Raw genomic sequence first — 23,392 nt, 5'->3', positions numbered from 1 at the left:
TTTTAAAAGAACTCTTGCTGCAAATGTACAGTAACACAGGGTAACTCCAGGTTTTCTTAATTGATTAATGTTTGGTAGCCTACAATACATTAAAGATTTTTTTCTACATATTAGGAAGTTTTTCAAAGCAGAACAAAATGGTTCTTGATCAAGCAATGGCTTTGTGAGGAGCCATGCAACCCAGTAAAGAATCATAAAGTGCCATTAAATAACCATTATATTTAAGAGTGTGTAGTCTTGTTAATCAGTCAGTCAATTGGCATTGTGCTGATTTGATGGAGTGTGTATTTCAGACATTTTTTATTGTTGATATTAAGACAACAATAAATGTGTTTTTCAACCTTAACAGACTTCTTGTTCCCCATGAGCAGACTGTTATTAAGCAACATTACGATAAATTGCTGAGGCATCTGCAGGAAAACATCAGGAAAAAAAACATCTGTTCAGTGCAGCATGGAAAACCTACATTTTACACCATGATTGCACACCTGCAAACACTGCTGCACCAGGACAGCTCACTTGCAACCAACACATTATCAGTGAAGCAGTTTTTGACTAAAAGCAATGTGGTGGTTACAAACACATCTCACTCCCTGTGACTTGTTTTTGCTCCCAAAATTAAAACTGAGACTGAAGAGAAGACGATTTGCTACCATGAAAGAAATTCAGGAAAAAAATCAAGGAAGGCTTTAGACATGGTAACAAAAGATGAGTAAAGGAAACGTTTCCAGGAATTGCAGAAGCACTGGGACAAGTGTACTGCATCTCATAGGGAGTATTTTGGTGACAAAAATAGAAATGCTGTATTTTTTTTTTCTTTTTTAAACAATTCCAGGAATTTTTGGGTCTACCCTCTTATGTTTCCTTACTTCATGAAAATTACGGTACTTGAACGAATGTGGACTACTTTTGTAATTAAACTGTAATGCTTATACTCTTGTGCTCTTTTAATTTACACATTGAACAAAAAAAATTTTAACTTGATTTTTGCGTGTATAAAAATGCTACAAATTTAAACTGTTTTTACTGAGACAGTGGTGATGTAGCATGTTAGTGAAAGTACTTTGCAAAATAAAAAAAACATTTTTATTTTCTGGTGTAAAACCCACACACACTTACCAAATTAATGTTTGTGCAATAAGAGAACAACTACAATACAACCAAAGTTAATCTAAACAGTATTAAAATTAAAACAAAACTACAGTAAGTGCAGTATGTTAAAGTGCAAAAATACATATTATATTATATGAGTGTTTATTCCCTACTTCACACAAGTAACACAATTAGTTTTTAGGTGTGTTTGTATATAATGCGATAAACCTACTGCAATTGCCATGTCTGTTTGTCGGTCTGTCCATCTGTCAGTTTGCATGAAACAACTCAGCTCGGCTTATTCTTTCAGGAAATTTGTCATGAAAGTAAAATTTTTCAATGAGATATCTTGAATAGAATGCTCTGTACAAAGTTTTAAATTTCAAAAACTCCAACTATAGTAGTAGTAGGATGTTGTACTTTGTTAGATATAATGGATGCATTGGGATGTCAGGCAAAATTACACCTTTTATTGGATAACTGAATATGTTACAATATGCAAGCTTTAAAGGCAGCTTAGGTTCCTTTTTGAAATCTCCCATTGAAAACCATTTGTGAACTTGCAAACTCGTCTATATTAAAATGAAGAAACATTTTGTGTGACTTCAGTTACAGTTTACTGTTTCAAATTTACCAAGGGAGAGGTCACTTCAACTTGCATGTTTTCCTCTTTTAGTCCTAATGATAAAGCAGATTGCTAATACAAGTTAGTCGAACACTTGGAGAAGTTCATGCAAACAAGCTGCTGGTAAATCAGCTCACTTCTCCTGCCAATTGTGGTAAGTTAACCATAAAATTAAAAAACAAAAAGCAAAAAATCACATATCTAGAAATTAAAGTAGGAGGAAATGGAATTACTGTATGTACGTGTTGCTCTGTAATCACAGAATAAACAAATACTGTATGTACATGGTATTTACTCTCATGGCTGCATTATCAGCATATTATAATGCTTCAATATTCCTTGAAAATATAATTTACCAACAAAGCTCCAGACTTGCTATCCATCATAATCTGAAGCAACCAGCAATTCTACCTTAAGACTTCAGCAGATATTTTAACTCTTCATTGGACATGTCTTTCAGAAATGTTTTGTTTAAGAAACTTGAGCTACACTTAGTCACAGACCCTCCACAACCGACAATTAATAAAGAAAATCAATCACTGCCATTTTTTACATTACAAATTGGAGTCCACATACTGTAAAAAGGCCACCACAAGCCTTTTTCGGCTCCATTTTGAACTACATAATACTGTAAATTACAGTTAAAAAGCATGTTAATGTACAGTAGTCTACTGAGGCATTTAATTGCCTTCTGTCATTGATGCTATTTTCGAATGAGTCATTGTTACAAAAATATTGAATAAACAAAAATATGATAACTGACTTTCTGATAAAGTAACTAAAAACTTAAAAATGCTCCAATTCTCAGGTCAGGTAACTAAGTCCTTGATTGCACCTGAATGTCATACCATGTACACATTTTGTAACTTGTGTTTAGTTTGTAAAAACAGGAAAAAAAAAAGATGTAGTTTCTAACAAACAAAATTAACCTTTGCTTTCTTGCATGAAGTAAGACCAATGTCTTCTTCCAATCCTAACCAGTACAACATTGACATGTAAAGTGGATGGTGTTAATATTATGTCTGCTAATCCAAAAATCCATTCTAACAAGCCTGGAATGTATCAAATAATTTCAGATATGAGTAAAAGTTGCATTTAACTGCAGTAAAAAAAAAAAAGTGAAATTTGTCTACTTGACTGACACTTAGTTGTGATATCTTCTAATACTTCAGTGATGACTGATCTTACTATTTAGTTATTCGCCCTTGTTATTATGTCTTATTTGAGAAATGAATCATAGTTGTACTAGATAATCAGACCTACTGTATGTTTCACACTTTCTCCATTCAACCATTTTTCAATTTGTATGCCAAATTAATATTAAGAAAACCCAACTATGACAAGAAGCTACCACAGATGGAGCATTAACTCATTTCACTGATTATAATGGCATCCATAACACAGCAATTCAGTGATTTCAATTAAACTGATACATGTTTGGACTAATATGGAGTCAGTTCACTCACCCATCTGTCCATTTGCCAAAACCACTCAATCCAGTTCTGGATAGCGAGTGACAGCAGCCTGTTCTGGCATCATCAGGTACAAGATAAGGAACCAAATCTGCATGGTGTGCTAGTCTATTATATTGCACACTCTTAAGGTGAGCACTTTAGAGATGACAATCAGTCTAATCTAGCATGTGGGAGAAAAACTAGAATACCCAGAGTAGAAAAAATCATTTAGACATGGGGAAAATGGTGCAAACTTCTCAAAGACTGTGATAGGGCCAGAATTTAAACTGTAAAGTAGTAGTCTTAATCCATGCTTCATCATATAGTGCAGAAAAACAAGAATCCATTTATAAAACTGCAGTAAACAAAATATAGTCAAATTGTACACAATCCAGGAATCAAAATTAGGGCCATAGTTTGTAAGGCTATCTGCGCTAACATGGTATTTTGACTTTTTGTGGTTGAGTGCATTAACACTAGAATTCCTGAAGCCCACGAAAAAACTTTAATCCCGGCCTGCCTTAATTCCCTTTGCACCTCTACCATCAGCATCTTTTGTTTGTAAATGCGTCGATCAGCACAAGCAGCAAGCAGCTCCATCCCCAGCCTTGATGGAGCTCAGCTTGGGCAAAAAGCTCTCCCACCACAAGCAAAGGCTCCTTACGTGCATGTGATGTGCCTGGAGTTGTATCGGGTAAATAATACAGTATATTGTTATTTGGAATACATGCATTTCATGTGTGTTCCGTGTCTAAAAAGATCTGGGTAAGTGTAGAATGAAGAGAAGTGCTGAACAGATACCTAAAGCAGAAACATTTTCCATTTTATACTAATAATGACAAGAAGTGCATAATGTGTAAAGACTTTGGGTCATAAGGTAGCAGTTCTTACCTCTGTACCATTCAAGAGTACGTGTAAATTTCCAGTCGATTGACATGTAAATCGAATGCTTTTTTTTTTCCTTTGGTTATATTCTTGAATAAAAGCGCATGTGTTTATTTGATATTTGGACCAAAGGTCCTGGGTTTGAGACCAGGCACTCCGTATTTTGAGTGACCTGCTATTATTATTATTATTATTATTATTATTATTATTATTATTATTATTATTATTTCTACAATATAATACAAACATACATTTGATTTGAGTCTGTAACACCCAGTGTAAATTTTGGATACTTGTAAAAGTTAGCACTTGTTTTTTTATTATTCAGTTTTATTCTCTGAGTGCCATTCACGTGGTACAACGAACTTGCCTCTCCCTCTTTGAGTTGATGGCATTTATCTCCAATGTTTTCACAAGAGCAGCACTGTCGCAGATACCTACTCAGAACTGTTTGTTGTACTGGCAATCAAAGATACGATGTCAGACTGGACAAAGGCAGGACTGTAGCAACAGACAGCTTCTTTACAGCACTTTCGCCGGCTTAAACTGCTGCACTCTGGTTGACACCATAAAATAAAATGGGACTTCCACCTGCAGCTAAAGTCACTTTAGTACGGGAGTAATTCGCCATGCTATTGTTTAGATCTGACAGCACTGTGCTGAAGGTGTATGCATCCACACTTTTCACCGGCTGTTACAGACTGAAATCAAAAGCTTCTTCTTTTTGGGCGCATACACCGTAGTCAACTACAATACTTGGTAGCTTATTCCAGGTGTCTATGGTTTTCTGTGTGAATAAAAACTCTCTAATGTTGTACAACAATTATCCTTAAGTTTCCAACTATTTCCCCGTGTTCCTGCTGAACTCATTTTAATACCCTTCATAATTTTAAAAAATGTCTCCTCTTAAGCTTCTTTTGCTTTAACTAAAAAGTCACGGCTCTTTACATCTGGATTCAGCCTAGCCACTCTTCTCTGGACTTTTTCTAGAGCTGCTATGTCCTTTTTCTAACCTGGAGATCAAAACTGCACACAGTACTCTAGATGAGGCCTCACCAGTGCGTTATAAGGTTTGAGCATAACCTCCTTGGACTTGTACTCTGCACATCGTGATATATAATCTAACATTCTGTTAGCCTGCTTAATGGCTTCTGAACATTGTCTGGTAGTTGATAGTCTTGAGACTCCTAAATCCTTCCCATAAGGTGTACTTTCAATTTTCAGACCTCTCATTGTGTATTCAAACTTAACATTTCTATGCAGGTAACAGCACAATTTATAAATACAGTATATTAAAAAGGTATTCTTCATAACTGATGCACAATAGACACCTCTGTAGCATAGTCTACCTTTTTATTGAGGTAGGCATTGTTATTACGAGAAGGGGATCTTGCACCAGCCCCACTGAGCTGCCCAGTTTCCACTACCTTTTGTATACAACATGGCTCCACCATAAACTTACTAGAATACTCCATAATTGGAGCGTTCTGTGACCAGAATAAATTTAGTCAAGCTGACTACGGAGGTTTTTGGTTTAAACTTGTATGGCTGTAGTTAAGATTTTTAATTTTTATATTGCACAAGTTGAAACAGGAAAACTTGGAACTCAGTGTGTTTAGTGCCTGCTTTTACATGATTGTCTACTTATGAATGTATGTTTGACAACTGTACAAGTATTTCTTTTAGACATTTATGAAAAATTTGACCATTGCCCACTCATGAGAGCCAGGTAGCATTTAAATGTTTTATGAACAGATCAGTTGGGACAGGCAGCTAGTTTCTGAAGTCATCTTCTAATTACTGCTCAAAATGCATTACATTTTTTGGATATTTCCCAGGTAAACTCAGCTCCAATTTACTACTTAAAATGTTACTAGTGTGATGATATCTGATGCTTTGAAATAAATTCATCATCAAGAACATGAATTAAGTTAACAAGGTTTCAGCTCTTGTCTTTAACTCTAATTTCACTTAGCTTGCTGTGTTAAAGTTATAAAAAAATATGTGAACAACTGTAAAATATTTTTGTGTTGTAGCCATTTTGGCATACTATTTGCTATTAAAAGGAACTATACAAAAAGAGGCCTTTTGATTGGTGATATAGCTGAAAGGACTATGAGGACTTTTAAATAACAACTTGACATTACCCTATGCTGGGCTAAATGGTCAGCGTTTTTTAAAATCTTTGATATGTTCATAATTTGCAATAATTGTTCACAATTTGTTTAGTTTTTCTTTCTGTGTCTGTGCAGTTTAAAAAGAAAAACAAGACATAACCCAACAGCCCTTTATTCATTTCTTGTCATTGGGCTCCAATTAGCACTTATGTCACGTTGTACGTGTTGTCATTACTTTACTGGGTCAGCTTTTCATCCTCATAGTACAAACTGAAAGATGTCAGGGGTGCCATCAAGACATGCTGAACTGTGCCTGAGCTAAGCAATCCATACCCATGCAGAACAAGAGTGAAGAAAAGTATCAGCTGACAAGAAAAATTGTGACTGTAGTTTTCCCTCTGGCTACATAGTCAGTTAGCTATTCCATTTTCATGACTGTCGGACAACGTTTGAAGTCAGCACTTCTGCTTGCTTATTACCAGGCATGTAACTCTTTGGAAATGTTTTGTATGCAGTGACAAAATACTGCATCTTGTTCAGAATGGCTATTTTTATTATATAAATAGATGAAGTATTATTTGATTCATTCTGAGTGTTACTCGTTTTTAGATGGAGTTTGTCTGAGTTTTGGTATTTGTGAAAATTGCTGTTGCCCATTTACTAAGGCAGGAATTTGAAGACTTACTATGATTATGGCATGACTTCCAAACATTTTTTGGATGGTTTGGATTGATTTTGTTCACAGTAATTCTTTACTTAATTGTTCACATGGATTTATTATGTGTATGCACTGACTCTATCTGTAAATATTTTGACAGATTAAAAAGTTGCCAGGAACCTTCAGGAAAAGGAAGGGCCATATTTCAGAAGGAACCCATGGTAAGACCACCACCATGCTGGATGCCACTCTGGATGAGAGAATGTAACACACTGCTATAGCTGGTGCCCTGTAAATAAATTCCCACTGCACACCCTATTAAGGAATGTACACTGAGGAAATGTGAGGAGAACAGTCCTGCTGTTCTGTTTTGGTCACAGACGTTACAGCTAAGCAAGTGATTTTTAGTTTATTCTGGTAAGGAGCAATAGACTCTATTACTTTACGCAGACGTTTACACTAATTTAGTCAAAAGCAAAGTGTTTCAACATACTCTGAAGTTGTGTATGTTTTTACTTGAGTAAACTGGAAATGGTAGAGAATGGAGAAATTACAAAGAATTTGTAAAATGAAGCATTATTTTAGAGCTTTTTTTTGAGGCCTTTGTCCATTCATTTCTGCTGCTAATACTTGATGTTGGTAATTTCATAAACCTAATACGGTGTTCATCATCATTCTGAAACTTGCTTAATACAGTACAGGGTTTTCAGGGAGTCAACACCTATCCTGGCAATGCTTGCCACAAAGAAGGATACAGCCCTGGACAAGACACCAGTCTTATCACAGGGCCAATTTGGAATTGGCAATCCATCTAACAGGCACATCTGTTGGAATGTGGGAATAAATTAAGAGTACCTGGAGGAAAACCCACACAGACACTAGAATGTATAAATTTCACATGGGACAATGACCAGACACAGGATTCAAAGATAGGACACTGAAGGTGTAAACTGGCAGCACTGTGCCATCATATGTAATATTGATGCAGAAACAGCAGTTTTGAGAGAGAGTGGAATCAGAAGATGGTAAAGAGCAATCTGAATTCAGACCAGGGTTGTAACTAGGAAGACATTAAATTAAACAAACAAGATCAGGATGTGTAGCCTGAATCATAGTGAAAGAACAGAGCTGTAAGTCATAGGTCCGAAAGGGTACATGTGACCAAAAAACACAAGATGTAAATCATAATAAGAAGGTAAAAATGTCAGAACCAGTATACACAGAACAAACAATATGAAGAGAAGCAAATGTTTATTTTATTCTTCACAAATGAAATCTTGATTAAGTATATGTGTCACCAGCTTTTAAAATGTCATGCTAGAGCCATCATGATAAGTGACTCCAGCAATGGGGCATCACATCCTAGCATATAAGTATATGTAGCTTATAAGAAGAAGAAGAAAAGGCGTCACTGGAAAGCAAAGATTAGTATAACCACTTTAGAAACTTCAAAAAACATACTCGGCTAATTTTTACTTGCCATTGAAAAGTTGGAAAAAATTAACAGTATAAGCCAGATCATGATACTGCTGTTAAGATAATGCTGCAAACATTTAATTTGAGCAGTTATCAGTAAAACAAAATAAATTGTTTCAAAAACAGCTGGGAATGTTACAGCAAAAAAAAAAAGAAATTCTGTCATGTAGAATATCTGACTTCCTAGCAGCAGTGCAGTAACCTTACCTCCAGTTGTTTATTTGTATTGCTTTTAATTCAGAGAACATTGAATCTGAAGGTGTTTCCTAGTCATGCAAGCTGTTGCTTCTCAGAAACTTTTCTTCTGTTCAGTTGTGGCATTGGGTCTGCCAGCCCTGTTCGAGTCAAAGTTTCCAAGTTGCTTTTGATGGTGTAAGAAACTGTACTCACTGACACTTTGGCTTTCTTTCCAATTTCTCTAAGAGACCTACAGTTTTAAAGGTTATAATGATTGGTCTGTCTTCCTTTGTCAATTGCCCTTTTATGATGATATCAACATACAGTGTAATCCAAATGAGGCTTCAGAGTGAGTAGTACAGTAATAAAGTTTGCTCAAACACTGCTTTTATATGACAGAGAGTTTGTAAGTAATTGACAAAAGCTTGGACACCTGTAGGAATTGTTTGCTTCAACTTTCATGGCTTAATTATCTTCCATTAATGCAGAAAAGCCTTTTTGTATAACTGTGAAAATTACTTTTTTTTTTTTTGCAGTTTTTGGTAACCAAAACTTTTTTTTTTTTTTTAATTTAATATACTGCTTTCCTTTTAACCCTTTAAGGCTATTCACTGGGTTTACACTAATTGATTTTTGATTTTTTTTTCTTTATAAATCCTTTAAGGTAAAGATATTCCCTGAAAAAATATAATAATAAATATTGTAACAGAACATTTATCACACGGAGATGCTGTGCATTAGCAATCTGCCCTAAGTTTTCTGTACCTGTTGCTTCTGAGCAATATCCACACTAAAATGAGCACTGTAAAGTATACTTTATATGAAGTAATATATATATATATATATATATATATATATATATATATATATATATATATATATATATATATATATATCTTTCAAGCCCCCTACTGACTAAGCAATGTCTATAAACTGAGATGTGCGAGAACAGATGTCTCTTTCTACTTAGCCAGTAGATGGTGCTCTAAAACCGGCAATGTAAATTAAGATCTTGCTTTTTCTCTCTCTTTGTTAGTGTAGGGGAAAAGTCCTTGGCAGTTAGGAGTGTCAAGGTGAATTTCCCTTAAAACTGGAACTCTGCGTCATGTAACACTGATTCTCAGTAGACTCACTGATGAGTCAGAAAGCTATTGAAGATCTGCCTCTGGACTGACTTTGTTTGTGCAGCAGTATCGTCAAGTGGGAGAAAAAATAAATAGATAAATAGCTTCACAGAGGCTGCCTATCTTCCTCATGTTTTGGCTAATCTTTATTCTATTTAAAGGAATACAATTTATATTTGTTACAAAATGAATCACATTTAGTAATGGACCTCTAATGATTTTATTATTGTTTTATTAATTTATGTATGTGTGTAGGAAGAATATATGAATATTCCTTACTCAACAGTAAAGTTACAAACTTTAATTGTATTTAGAATCTTTCAAAACAAGAGCCTGCCCTCCTAAACAAGTGCTTTGTCGTGCTATGAGTCAGCGCTTACTGTCGGGTCTGGATTGGCTACAGAAATGCTGCAGCTAAACCATACCTCTTACAATTCAAGACCCACACATACCTGTGTTGCTACACCAAATTATGTAAATCTGCATAATACATGATTGCTGCAAACAGCACATTACCCTACTGTAAACTTCAAATGAAATGTCAAGATAACAGACATGGTTTTTAACCACAGATTCAACCTTGTCTTGAATTCAGGCCACTGACATTGCTTCCAGCTCATTGAACACATCAGCATGCTAGCAAAAAGTTATTTAAGTCACTTGCAGCAGCACACTCAGCCCATCCTGGTACCTTTTATACTTGGTCTGTGATCTTTGCAGCAATACCTAGTGTCAAGAGCTTCAGTGCTGGTTAAAAACAATTCACACCTAGTATGACTTTACATTTTTTGTCTATGGGCTGCCTTGGTGTCAAGTGCTTGGCATCCTTTAAAGTACAATGGCAAGCATTCAGTTCTTTATCACTTTTATTAACTTCACCCTTTTCTGTTTCTCTTCAAAGCTTGTGTTATATTTTGTTTATAAGAATGATAGAGTGGTGTAGATAGCACTGCTATAACATAGCTCTAGTGTCCCAGATTCAAATAATTCATCCTGTTGTTGTCCAGTTGTCCATTTACAGTTTGCATGGTCCCTCAGTCAGTGTCAGTTTATCTCAGGTACTCTTGATTTCCTCCCACATCCCAAAGATCTGCGTGTGTGTTAGGTTAACTGGTCACTCTCAACTGGCCCTGTGTGGGAGTGTGCTCTGTTCACAGCTGGTGGCTTATTTTGTATCTGACGCTGCTGGGATAAGTCCTAGCCTGCCTACGACCCTAAACTGGATTAAGCAATTGACTCCAAACTGTGAGGCAGCAGAAACAGTCACCATGCCACTGTGACATTCAGAGTACCTGGTCAGTATAAAGAACACATTTGAGCATTTCAGATCATGTGGTTATTACAGATAGATTAAAGTATGTTAGAAGGGTGAAAATCTAACAAGAACAAAAAAAATCTGCTTCTGATTGAACAGAGCCAGAAAAAAAATTGTGACTATCCCCTGTCTAAGCCTGGAGAAATTGTCAGAGTAGATGAATTATTGGACAAAGAATTACATCTAACAGCACTTCTATAGGGACTGTTAAGGGACCAATCAATCTAGTAAAGCATACATATTATAACACATATTTGTATGCAAGAAACAATACAGGTGCTGGTTATAAAATTAGAATATCAAGACAAAGTTGATTTATTTCAGTAAATCCATTCAAAAAGTGAAACTTGTATATTAGATTCATTCACTGCACACAGACTGATGTATTTCAAATGTTTATTTCTTTTAATGTTGATGATTATAACTGACAACTAATGAAAGTCCCAAATTCAGTATCTCGGAAAATTAGAATATCAATTAAGACCAATGCAAAAAAAGGATTTTTAGAAATGTTGGCCAACTGAAAGGTATGAACATGAAAAGTATGAGCATGTACAGCACTCAATATTTACTTGGGGCTCCTTTGGCCTGGATTACTGCAGCAATGCGGCGTGGCATGGAGTCGATCAGTCTGTGGCACTGCTCAGGTGTTATGAGAGCCCATGTTGCTCTGATAGTGGCCTTCAGCTCTTCTGAATTGTTGGGTCTGGCGTATTGCATCTTCCTCTTCACAATACCCCATAGATTTTTCTATGGGGTTAAGGTCAGGCGAGTTTGCTGGCCAATCAAGAACAGGGATACCATGGTCCTTAAACCAGGTACTGGTAGCTTTGGCACTGTGTGCAGGTGCCAGGTCCTGTTGGAAAATGAAATCTGCATCTCCATAAAGTTCGTCAGCAGCAGGAAGCAAGAAGTGCTCTAAAACTTCCTGGCAGACGGCTGCGTTGACCTTGGACCTCAGAAAACACAATGGACCAACACCAGCAGATGACATGGCACCCCAAACCATCACTGACTGTGGAAACTTTACACTGGACCTCACGCAACTTGGATTCTGTGCCTCTCCTCTCTTCCTCCAGACTCTGGGACCTTGATTTCCAAAGGAAATGCAAAATTTACTTTCATCAGAGAACATAATTTGGACTACTCAGCAGCAGTCCAAAGGCGAGACGCTTCTGACGTTGTCTCTTGTTCAAGAGTGGCTTGACACAAGGAATGCGACAGCTGAAACCCATGTCTTGCATACGTCTGTGCGTGGTGGTTCTTGAAGCACTGACTCCAGCTGCAGTCCACTCTTTGTGAATCTCCCCTACATTTTTGAATGGGTTTTGTTTCACAAACCTCTCCAGGGTGCGGTTATCCCTTTTGCTTGTACACTTTTTTCTACCACATCTTGTCCTTCCCTTCGCCTCTCTATTAATGTGCTTGGACACAGAGCTCTGTGAACAGCCAGCCTCTTTAGCAATGACCTTTTGTGTCTTGCCCTCCTTGTGCAAGGTGTCAATGGTTGTCTTTTGGACAACTGTCAAGTCAGCAGTCTTCCCCATGATTGTGTAGCCTACAGAACTAGACTGAGAGACCATTTAAAGGCTTTTGCATGTGTTTTGAGTTAATTAGCTGATTAGAGTGTGGCACCAGGTGTCTTCAATATTGAACCTTTTCACAATATTCTAATTTTCCGAAATACTGAATTTGGGACTTTCATTAGTTGTCAGTTATAATCATCAACATTAAAAGAAATAAACATTTGAAATACCTCAGTCTGTGTGTAATGAATGAATCTAATATACAAGTTTCACTTTTTGAATGGAATTACTGAAATAAATCAACTTTGTCATGATATTCTAATTTTATGACCAGCACCTGTATATTGTAGTCCAGCCTTTTGAAATACCATACATAAAAAAAAAGATTTGTTCATTCACTACTTGTTTAAATAGAATTTAATATTTTATCAGCTATGATATTCTTTGATATGCTTAAAATACTTTAAAGGATACACTCTCTAATTTGTACTTGACATCTCACTTCTAAGAGAACCTGAAAAAAAAAACTGGTGTGTTGTGCACATGCATACACTGTTATAGGTCATGACTTGTGCAGCTTATTTTATTTTTGTTTTTGATTCTTTTCATTTTAACTTTTATAAAGGACTGATTACACTGTTAAAGTCGGTTTGCACAGGAGCATCCACGGCATATATGGTGTCTTCAGGGGATTGCTTCATGTTAATTACACAGAAATGTACACACATCCATTGACTATGGTCAAGGGAGACTTACTATTTCATTTATGTAGAAATTAAAGTATAAAAAGGATGTTCATGTAAGATGTGTCAAAATGACACTACAGCTGGAATGTACAGTATAAACGGGTCAAGCAGAATGACACATTCACATCGAAATGCACAGGAACTGATATCAGAAGCATTTATCACATCTTAAAATAATGTAAACCTCTATGAAAACACTTTTCAGACATTTACATATGTGAAGTGCATTTCCAATTAGTTTGCAATTACTTAATGCAAGTGGTAATATATTCAAAAAGGTTAATATGTTAGAATTTTTCTACAACTACAATGATTTGTGAATTACTGTATGAGGTACAGTATGTGGAAAAGCTTAGTGTGATTAAGGTGTGATTTAAAGAGCCTGGAACAATGGTCAGATATGTTGTCCAAAAATCTACAATTAGATTGCCTAGATGGTGGTGGAAACCCTGTAATATATACTGTAAATGTGCTACTTCTCCATAAGTCTACTGCTGTTGTACTGTCACAGAAGTCCTTAGTGAATGGAGAACCAACCATGAACTCTGAAAACTAAAACTCCAACATATGTAAGAGGCTTTCCAATATGTGCTGTCTGAGAAGCGTATTGTAAAAGTGGAGACACTCTGGCCACAATTTGTTACTGCAGAAAGAACATTTATTTTTATATGGTATTTCCTGTCTATAAGATACAAAGCAAAAAAAAAAATAAAAAAATCACTAAAAAATTATATATTTTGAGTCCCAATCAAAAGCAATTGCTCATGGTTTTTCCATCTCCATGTCTTCTAGATTCTAGAAGCAGGCTAAGGAATACAACTATTAAAGTGTAAAATTTAAATAAATGTTCTGAAGAATAGGGTGCTCATTACATTACATTAAAATCAGAATAGAGTATGTTGTGAAATAAGAGAAGATACAACTACATTATATGCATCAACAGCCAAATCTGCAACTCTATTGAATTATTAATGTATCTATTTTCACACAATTTCCAGAATGTGTAATTTATGAATTCCACTACACTATTTGAAATGTATTTTAATTTGATATACAATTTGTAATTTAATATAGCTCACAGATCAACTTCTCCACTTCACTGATCATTTTTCTTAATCTTAAAATCTACTTTTGTACACTTTGAATATGCTGTCAGTATGAATGCCTATTTCTTTTAGAACTGCGGATTATTAATTAATATCTGCAAGTCACTCACTTAGTTGCCTATATATTTAAACAAGTGTCCCCGACTTTAAAAAAAAAAAAATCACAACATCTGAGAACAATGCCAAGTTCTGTTTCTTTAAACACCTATTTTCATACCTGGTCTTTAAGCTTTTCCAGAGCACACTACATCTCCCTTTATCGCTGGCCTCGGTTACTCGGTGTGACGCACAACCACATGCATGACCTACTTTTCTGGTTCATCCTTTTCATTGCTTATTGTACAGCAAGTTTCCTGGGAAACTCCACATTTGCCCCTGATCTAAAATGGCATCCAGACAGTTGTAGCCTTTGGTGTCATTAGGCTCAGTGTTATTTTTTGTTTCACATTAACAGAAGTGGACATTGAATGCAATCATTATAAACGATTAAAGGCTGAGGGATTCCCGTGGGTTTAATATTTATACAAGTGCTGCATCGTATTCTACACATACATCTGTGAGAACTGGCTGCTCGCCAAAAATATCAAAGTTGAAGCACGGCATTTAAATGTAAACCTGTCTGTAATCAAACAAGAATCCCTAGTCAATACCCAGAGAAAGCAGCATAATAGCAACAGAATTAATCATTGACTTACCTAAATCATGTAGTGAAGCAAAAGAAAAGACTTTGCTGCTTATCGCTTTGCTATATTCTCATCTGTCTGTTGTGGCACAGACACAATCAAAAAGATTAATAAAATAGACTATATTATAAAAATTGTTGAATTCAAATCATGGGACTTTGTGCTCAGTTTCTCTAATAAAATGCATAATGGTGTAGCATCTTAAATACTGTGTTTGCTCATGGTTATTCCACGAAGAAAAGACAACAGAAGCTGAGACCGAAAGGCATGGGGTACTGAGAAAAGTTAAAGGGACATCATTTCTTTGCTCGTGAACAGAGAATGTGGAGATCTCCTAATGGATATCTGTGGTCTTCAAAATTGAAAAGTGTAGAGTTGTTCTGGTTAAATATCAGATCATGTACTTGAGAGCTGTCTTGTAAATTAAGAGGAAGTGCATTCAAAACAGAAAATAGGAAGCTCTTCTTCACATAAAGCCGTAGCTGATAAAAAAAAAAATGCAATTAATTTTTAACCACTATAATTTTGCTATGGCTTTGTCATTTTGTGAATAATGGTTCAAACTTGAGTTAAGAAGGGACACTAAACTCACTTTTTAACCCATACTTGGACTAAGTAGTATACTGTAAGTAAGGAACAAAGCAGCCATTGGTTTGTTCAAAGAGGCTACCCACTACAGCCCACGCCCCTTATCAGTGATATTCACCTAGCAAAGCATCTGCTGAGAAAGCTTGGCAGTCCTCACCATTGTGCAGAACAGAAATTGCCTTCGATTTGCTTGATGAAATTACAGAAAAAGAGTAACTGAAAAAATCATTGTGAATAACTAAATTGCCAAAATCCCATATCTTTCACTTTACTTCTCAAAAGAGGTTCAGGCAAAACCAATAACACATTATACAACTACTGGCATGTTGGGGGAAAACCCTTTATGATAACATAAATAACAGACGTTGAATCGAAACACACAGTGTGTAGTTCTAATAGCTAATGATCAAATAACGGTGTAGAAAAGTTTAGTCATTATAATATGCTAACAGAACACTAACAATAGAATATTATTAAAACAGATCAAATAAATATGTCATTAAATAGACAAATTACTAAATATAAAATATGCCAAATTTATTAAGAGTGGTTAGTTTAGAAGTCTAGTCTTCTGATAACTGTTAAGCAAAATATATAGTAAGAACTGTCAGCATCTTTACACCCTCTTCTACTGGGCTATGGTCAAACTTTTCTGAAGGAAGATACTATCTTCACCTTAGTATGAACATACCAAGTCTTTTGTATTTAATACAGCCATCTCTATTTCTTGCCTCTCTTTTTTGGAAGAGAGATTTTTTCAAGTCCTGTAAGGTGAGACTTTTGCCTTGAGATTTTTTCAAGTCACACCCTCCTCCCAAAATTTTCAAACAAGACCACAGTCCTCTCAACTCTCATTTATGTGAATACTTTTGTTAGACACAGTTCCTCTGCTCTCAGCTCTAATACATTAATGTTTTCCTCACTTTAAGTTCCCAATTAAAGAAGACGTATTATGTCCAAATCTTCTTGAAGAATTTTATCATGAAGGGTTATCAACATAAAAAATGAGTACACGTGCAATCCTAGCACCAAGAAACAAGGAAGTCAAACGAATTAACGTCAAAAATGTCAATCGGTTACAAGGCAAATTGGTTAAATGCGTATCAATAGACTATACTGAAACAGTTGTTGGTGATCGTGCGGAAGATGAAAACAACAACTTACATGATCCCAAAGAATATCTACAACTGTTAACAACGTCCGGTCTTGCACGAATTACTGTAGAAAGCTGGATGTATCCAAGAAAGGTAATGTAGTACATCTTCCGCGGATAACATTAGACAACAAAGGAGATATCGATATGCCATTCTTATTAAAACGTTAACAGTTTCCGGTTAGAATAGCTTTTGCAAAGAAAATTAACAAATCTCAGAGCCAAACATTCGAAAAAGTCATTTTATTTAATAGAGAGAAAGAAACGAAAGTCAATCACGGGCAGTAATACGTTGCGTTAATACATAAGTAATTCCCATGAAAATAAAAATCTGTTTAAATTGTACATCCCCATCCCCATACGTCAGAGGCAGAACCGCAAAGAGGCTAGTGCGTAGTGCAGGCTGGGGGGTTGGTGAGCGAAGCGAGCAGGGGGCGAAGCCCCCTAGTTATTCTTAAATAAGGGACTCAGTTAATAAATGAAAGTTACAGGGGCAGAGATTTGCTTTCCTTGTGGTAAGTTCAAATAGCAATGGAAGCAGTGATGTTTTCGTCTTTTAAGGAAATGTTCCTGCTTACATATTGAAAACAACTTTTAGTAATACATATAGTTTTTTTTTCCAAAATAAATGCATTAATGAATAATTATATTAAGCTATGTCTTGCATATAGTACATCAAGTATTGACTAAATAACAAATACAAAAATGCTATAATCTCAAGAGGAATTGCTAATATGTCTACATGTTAACTGGAACTGTACTGAAATTGTATGTTATTCAAGTAAAGCATAAGCCTCCTAGGGATGGGATTACAGCATGTACAGCAATGTAAAAATACCAAAAACATTTTCTTACTTGAACGTACAAATATCATCATATAATAAGCTGAAAGGATGACATTTTTATTTTCATTTTTACAAATGAAATACAGAAACATGAAAACAATTTGCTAATATGTCGTCGTTGCAATGTACTGATAAGCGGTTGAAAGTTAATACATTTTGGTAAGAAAAAATATGATATGTACATCATATGACACATTGTAAGAGTTAGATGTTTCATCATGGAAATAGCACGAAATGATAGATATAGAAGAGTAAATAAAGTTGTATAAGAAGAGAAAATACAACAATGCACATAAACACATACCTTGTATGCAACCTAATTGATTCCTGGAAAGGCAGTGTAACCCAAGCCTTATTTTGCCTTATGTGCAATGATATAAAATACAGTTTAAATCTTAATTTCCCAAGTTAAAAAACAATTATTAAATACAGTAAGCACACTAACTCAAAAAATACAAAGAATGCATTAACATACATTTATTAGCCAACAGTGTTTAATATATAAATCATGAGCTGAAAATTTGCTTATTAGGATGACTTGGAAAAGGTAAGCCCATTTCGGACAGCAGCCGCAGATAGGTGGGTCTGCCTGAAATTCATGCATTTATTGTTTTTGGGATGAATCACAGAACTGTAATCATACAGTTTCATTTAAAAGCATCAGAGGCATACTGACAACTGTTAAGTTCATGGGGTATAATGTGTTTATTTATTTCAGGATATGTTCAAAATAGAAGACAGAATAAATAATACAGTAACCACACAAGCAATAAAAGTGATAATACTGCCTATCCTGAGCATGAGATGTGTGATTTGTACATATAATTACATGCAAAAGTGGAGGGTTAGAAGATGTTGACTGTACAACAACATAATATGAAAATGTTAAAAATATCTTCAAAACCAGACAATATGAAAAAATATAACTTATACATTACTATTAAGACATGAGATGCTAAGAAGAAGGCAGTGCCATTCAAAATTAAATTTGCTACTCCAAAGGTCTGATATACTGTTAGCTTGATCAGCAGGTTATGGGTATGTGTTTGTGGCACTTTATTCAGGACTGTTTTTGCCTCTGGGACAGGCCTCTGCTTCCTGCATCCCTAACTGGAAGAAAATCCATTATGTACGGGATCGAAATTTTGGTGATGAATAGATTTATTTTGAGCGATGTTGGGATACTCCAGGCAATATGCGGGATAAATTAAACTAACGAATTTTCAGATATATGGCTAAAAATGTAAAATATATATTTATGCAGGGCAGGACTGTTCTGGTTTCAATATTGTAATCACATTTAGTATTTTGTGCTGTGTGGTATCCATGCTAAAAACAGCTGTGCTACAAATCTATACAGAGAAACAATGTGTATTCTTGGAAAAGAAAGCATGTGTTTTTATTACAGGCTAAATGATAGTCTTTCTTTTTCAGCAATAAAGACTCTGGGGAAACCTAATTCATATTTTCAAAATCCTCAGATGCACTGACAAAGCTCAGAAGTAAAATACTAAATCAAGGAAACTAGTGAAAAGTAAATGTAAGAAGGGAAATATGAAGTAGCTCTTTGTGGAAAGTGTGGAGAGACAGTCTGTGCTGCAGATAACAAATCATGTGAGAAAAAGCTAATAGCACCTACAATCAAACACACACATAAAACATAAATTTTCCATTCATCCATTTTCAAACCGCTTCTAAGTTAATAAAGTCACAAGTGGAATTCAGCAGATTTTATTCAGGTCATAATTGAAAGAAGCCATGTAGGAGCTGGCATCTAGTGGTAGCGTCAGCTCGTTTTTATTTGGAAAACATGAAGCATTTCGGTACACAAATAGTGGAAACATAACATGAGAAGTTGTTGGAGTAGCATATTAGATATTTTTCTCCCACAGCTTTTTACAGGCGGCATTTTATCTCCTATAAAATCTTCTAGTAATACAATCTATCAAGTTTTTTTTTTCTTTTAATATTATTTTATTGAATTGATTATCTTGATTTATTCATTCAGGTTTTTTAAAACAGATCAAATTCTAAATAACTGGTACTATTTTCAACTTCCAATTATATTCTTTCCTGAAAAGACCTGTGTAAACTCTTTTGTGATAATCTTTTACCTAATTCTGGTTCCTGGCTGTAATGTTTTAAAGGGGAAGTCCACCCTTTCAACTTACAAAATGTGATTTCTAGTTGGTCAACTGGTAGGAGATGAACAAGACAAACAGGAGAAGAAGGCGCCATGTAAGGTGAGGTCATCAGCAGGGTCCTTCTACGCTTCCTCCATCGGCTCTTACTTTTCCTAATTTTAGTTACTGCCATAGATTCTGGTATAGCTAGTATACTTGTGTAATTTGCAATTAGAACTAAAATTAAAGGAATAGCCACTGAGTAAGCAGCACAAAAAAACACACATAGAAAGAGCTAGTCAGCCTTTAAGACTGGGCAAGAACTTAGCAAATGCATTTTGATGCAGATAAGTAAAAAGTGCTACACATGGACAACAAGAACTTTAATTATAAATACAAGGTGGACAATGTTGTCCTACAGGAAGCAACCTCTGAAAAGTACTGAGGTTGTGTCAACCAAATAATTCTTGTTATCTAGGCAATGTGCATAAGCATTTAAAAAGAAAAGTTATATTTGTAAAAATACTATTAAAATAAATTGTAGGCCATCATATAGTATAATGCCTTAGTGTGGTCACAGTTGACATACAAAGTGCAGTTCCATCATCATACTACCGAATAAAATTTAGCAATACAATATAAGAAAAAAGGCACTGAGTGCATTGCAGGATAAACAGGTACTGTGTGTAGTTGTCTTCTCTACTCAACAGGTTTAATTTTTTGAGCGCTTTAGACTAAATTCTAACCCTGACCCAGGTCTTCAAAAACCTTAAACATTGATAAAACTGATCTATCTAAATTCTTTCAAGTAATTCATTCATCATGCACTCCAGGACACCGGATAAAATACAAAGTGAATTTAAGACCAAAGCCAAGAAGCTTGCTTGAAAAGTTGACCACTTTTTAAAAGTATCTGGATGAGATATTGAGAAAATATAGCTAGTAATTAACTAACTGACCTTAATGGAATCACTGGTCTCTTCTTGTTTGTAAAACTTATGGCTCAGGTTATTCTTTATTGGTAACTGTGACAATAGTCAGAATTATCTAGTGAATTCTATTGATTTTTTTAAACATTGTTGTATTTCCACCATTTTTGGATGACTCAAAATAAAAAATCCCCTTTGGTTAATGATGCTCCTTATCATACAACAAACACCAACATTACATTTTAAAACAAACCACCATAAAATATTAGCAAACACATAAACATACTTTTTGTCAGCTACTTTATCTCTGTACCAAAAATTACTGTATAGTCCTCATAACAGGTTACAACTACAGATGTTTATAAGCTGTGTGAGATCAGTGTAGATGATGGATGGTTTTATATGGGCAGTTGCATATCTTTGGTCTGAAAAAAAAGATATGTTAATAAACAATGGAAAAAATCATTTTAATTTAGTAGCACAGATGTTGGTTATATAATGAGCCCATATGTCAGAAAGGGTAAACTTCCATTCCAATCAGTGGTGTCTGATTGCCAGGATAATGCAGTCCAATTTCTTTATTACAGGGAGCAAATAATTTCAAATAATATACACAACACTATGGGCCACAGTTTTCAAATGAACTACGCAAAACAACATAATAAAAAAGAAAAATAAAATCAAAGAAAATGGTGGATCACCTGGTCTGATCTGTCTTTTGGAATTCAGGTGGTTTGTAGAAGTTGCAGCATATGAAGCAGACAGGGATCTGCTTTTGGCAATTGTCAGCAAGACCGAGTTGCTCCGTGACTCACTAGTGACAGGACTGAAAAATCAGGGTACAAATACATGTTAGTGGTCAAATTAAATTAAGAGGAATTCTCATCTCAGACAGACAATTGGAGGTTGACATGAAATTTCAATATAGAAAGCACATGAATGTTTATTTAACAAGTGACTCTTTTCCCCCTTAGGGTTACATTTTTTCAAGTATGAAAAGTGCAGGAAAAGGAATTACTGCTATTTCACAAAAGGATAAATCATTTAGTTTCTTAACAGATATTAGGTTAGACAGAGTAAGACTAAATAAATGCGTATTTTCATGGCATTCTGACATTGTTCTTATTAATGTGATTTCACAGCAATACTGAAATGGCTTCAGTGTCAAAAGCGTAATAAAGCCCAATAAAAGAGTACCAAGAACTTAATACATCTACCACCAAAGCATTTCTATACCACTTTAAATAAGGTCAAGGTTTTCAGTAGAAACTATTCAAAATCACTTCCCTCATGGATCTGTTTTTAGGTGAGTTAACAAGAGTAGTTCACAACCCTAATTTCTCCCCTTAATAAATACAAATGTATTCATTCATTGATGCTTTGAGTATTGGACTGCTAATATGGAGATGGAACCCTGAAAGCAACAGATGCAAGTCCTGCCAGGAATGGGAGGCTAGGTCTTTGCTCAAAGCACTCACATGCACAACACCACTTACTCACGTAAGTGCTAATTTAGTGTCAGCAATTAATCAATCAAAGCATGTGAGCAAGAGTGCAAAATGCTAACATCACGAAGGAGGAATTAAGCTAGCAATCAGACAAGTGTCTCTATGCTTTGATGTGACAATGCCACACAGAGTGCCACCATGCCTTTTTCAAAAACATATTGTGTGTATAATATGATGCAACTATAAAAGATACATTAAATTAATTATACTAAGTCATTTAAATATACTTACATACTGTATGTGTGAACTGTTACGTGAACATATAAAAACATGTAAGTATTTCAAAATTCACAATGTCCAGTAATATTCTCTGTATCTTATTCTTACTTCATTCAAAAACATATGCTTACAGAGATGCACAAGACCCATCAAAATGCAGTAAATATGCATGGCATCATTTTGTAGACAATTACAATGACTTGAGAAATATGTTTGATGATTAAAAGCAAGGTGTTTATTAAAAACTGTGAAATATCATCACCCAATATAAAGAGGGACAAGAAATGCCTAACAGTAATTTTGGAAAAAAAAAGTTTACTGAGTGGTTGGTACATTGGAGTACTGATTAATGTTGCTATTTCACAGCGCCTGGTTGCAGTATGTGTAGAGTTTGCAGATTTTCTCAAGATCTGCATGGGTTCACTCTGGTTTTCCCTACACATCCCAACAACATGCATGATAGGTGAATTGGCAGTTTTCAGTTTAAGTGAGTGTGGATGTGTGCTTCATGAATATGCCATTCAGTTTTTCTTTCCACCCACTTTGATTATTGTCATGGGTGATCTATATGTTCCATTCATATTCTCATGGATTTACTCTAGACACTTCTTTTTCCCCTAGTCCAAAACGTGTCATTTGGATCATCTTCTAATAATGACTACTGTTTCAAATACCTAGCACTGAATTGGAATCTCATACAGGACTTGTGCTTGTGCTCATTCCTATTGAACCAGACTTCTGCTTTCCTCAAATTTATACAAGATGACTAGATGGGCATTGGCTAAGTTTATAGATATTGCAAGTCCATTTTTACAATCTTGTGTCTAAACTAAATGATAAACTTAAAAAAATCTAAAAAAAACACAAAATTATAAAAAAATAAATCTAAATTCTGCTAGAGATGCACCATGCAGAAAAGATACAGAAATACTATTGGACTAGTTCTAACACTACAGCAATATAAGAAGAAGTTTCAGTAGTCCACTTGTTATTCTCATCTGTCCTCTGATCCTCACTTGTGACCAATGTTTTAGGAAACTGAT

At 35.2% G+C, this 23,392-nt stretch overlaps 1 protein-coding gene across 4 annotated transcripts in view; it reads right to left on the bottom strand.

The window, feature by feature from the left end:
* The window catches only part of pde3a (phosphodiesterase 3A, cGMP-inhibited), a 425,475-nt gene that overhangs the window by 67,979 nt on the left and 334,104 nt on the right, over positions 1–23,392 (bottom strand). For 2 of the 4 annotated variants that reach the window (XM_028807158.2, XM_028807151.2), the window contains exon 4: positions 21,324–21,448. The exons of the other annotated variants lie outside the window; for them this stretch is intronic. In XM_028807158.2, the coding sequence (XP_028662991.2) occupies positions 21,324–21,448 (125 nt within the window). The remainder of the gene's footprint in view (positions 1–21,323; positions 21,449–23,392) is intronic. 4 annotated transcript variants of the gene reach the window in all.

Source organism: Erpetoichthys calabaricus, chromosome 1 (genome assembly GCF_900747795.2).
Source record: "Erpetoichthys calabaricus chromosome 1, fErpCal1.3, whole genome shotgun sequence".
NCBI classification, from domain to species: domain Eukaryota; kingdom Metazoa; phylum Chordata; class Cladistia; order Polypteriformes; family Polypteridae; genus Erpetoichthys; species Erpetoichthys calabaricus.
This window is presented reverse-complemented; position numbering and strand designations above follow the sequence as displayed.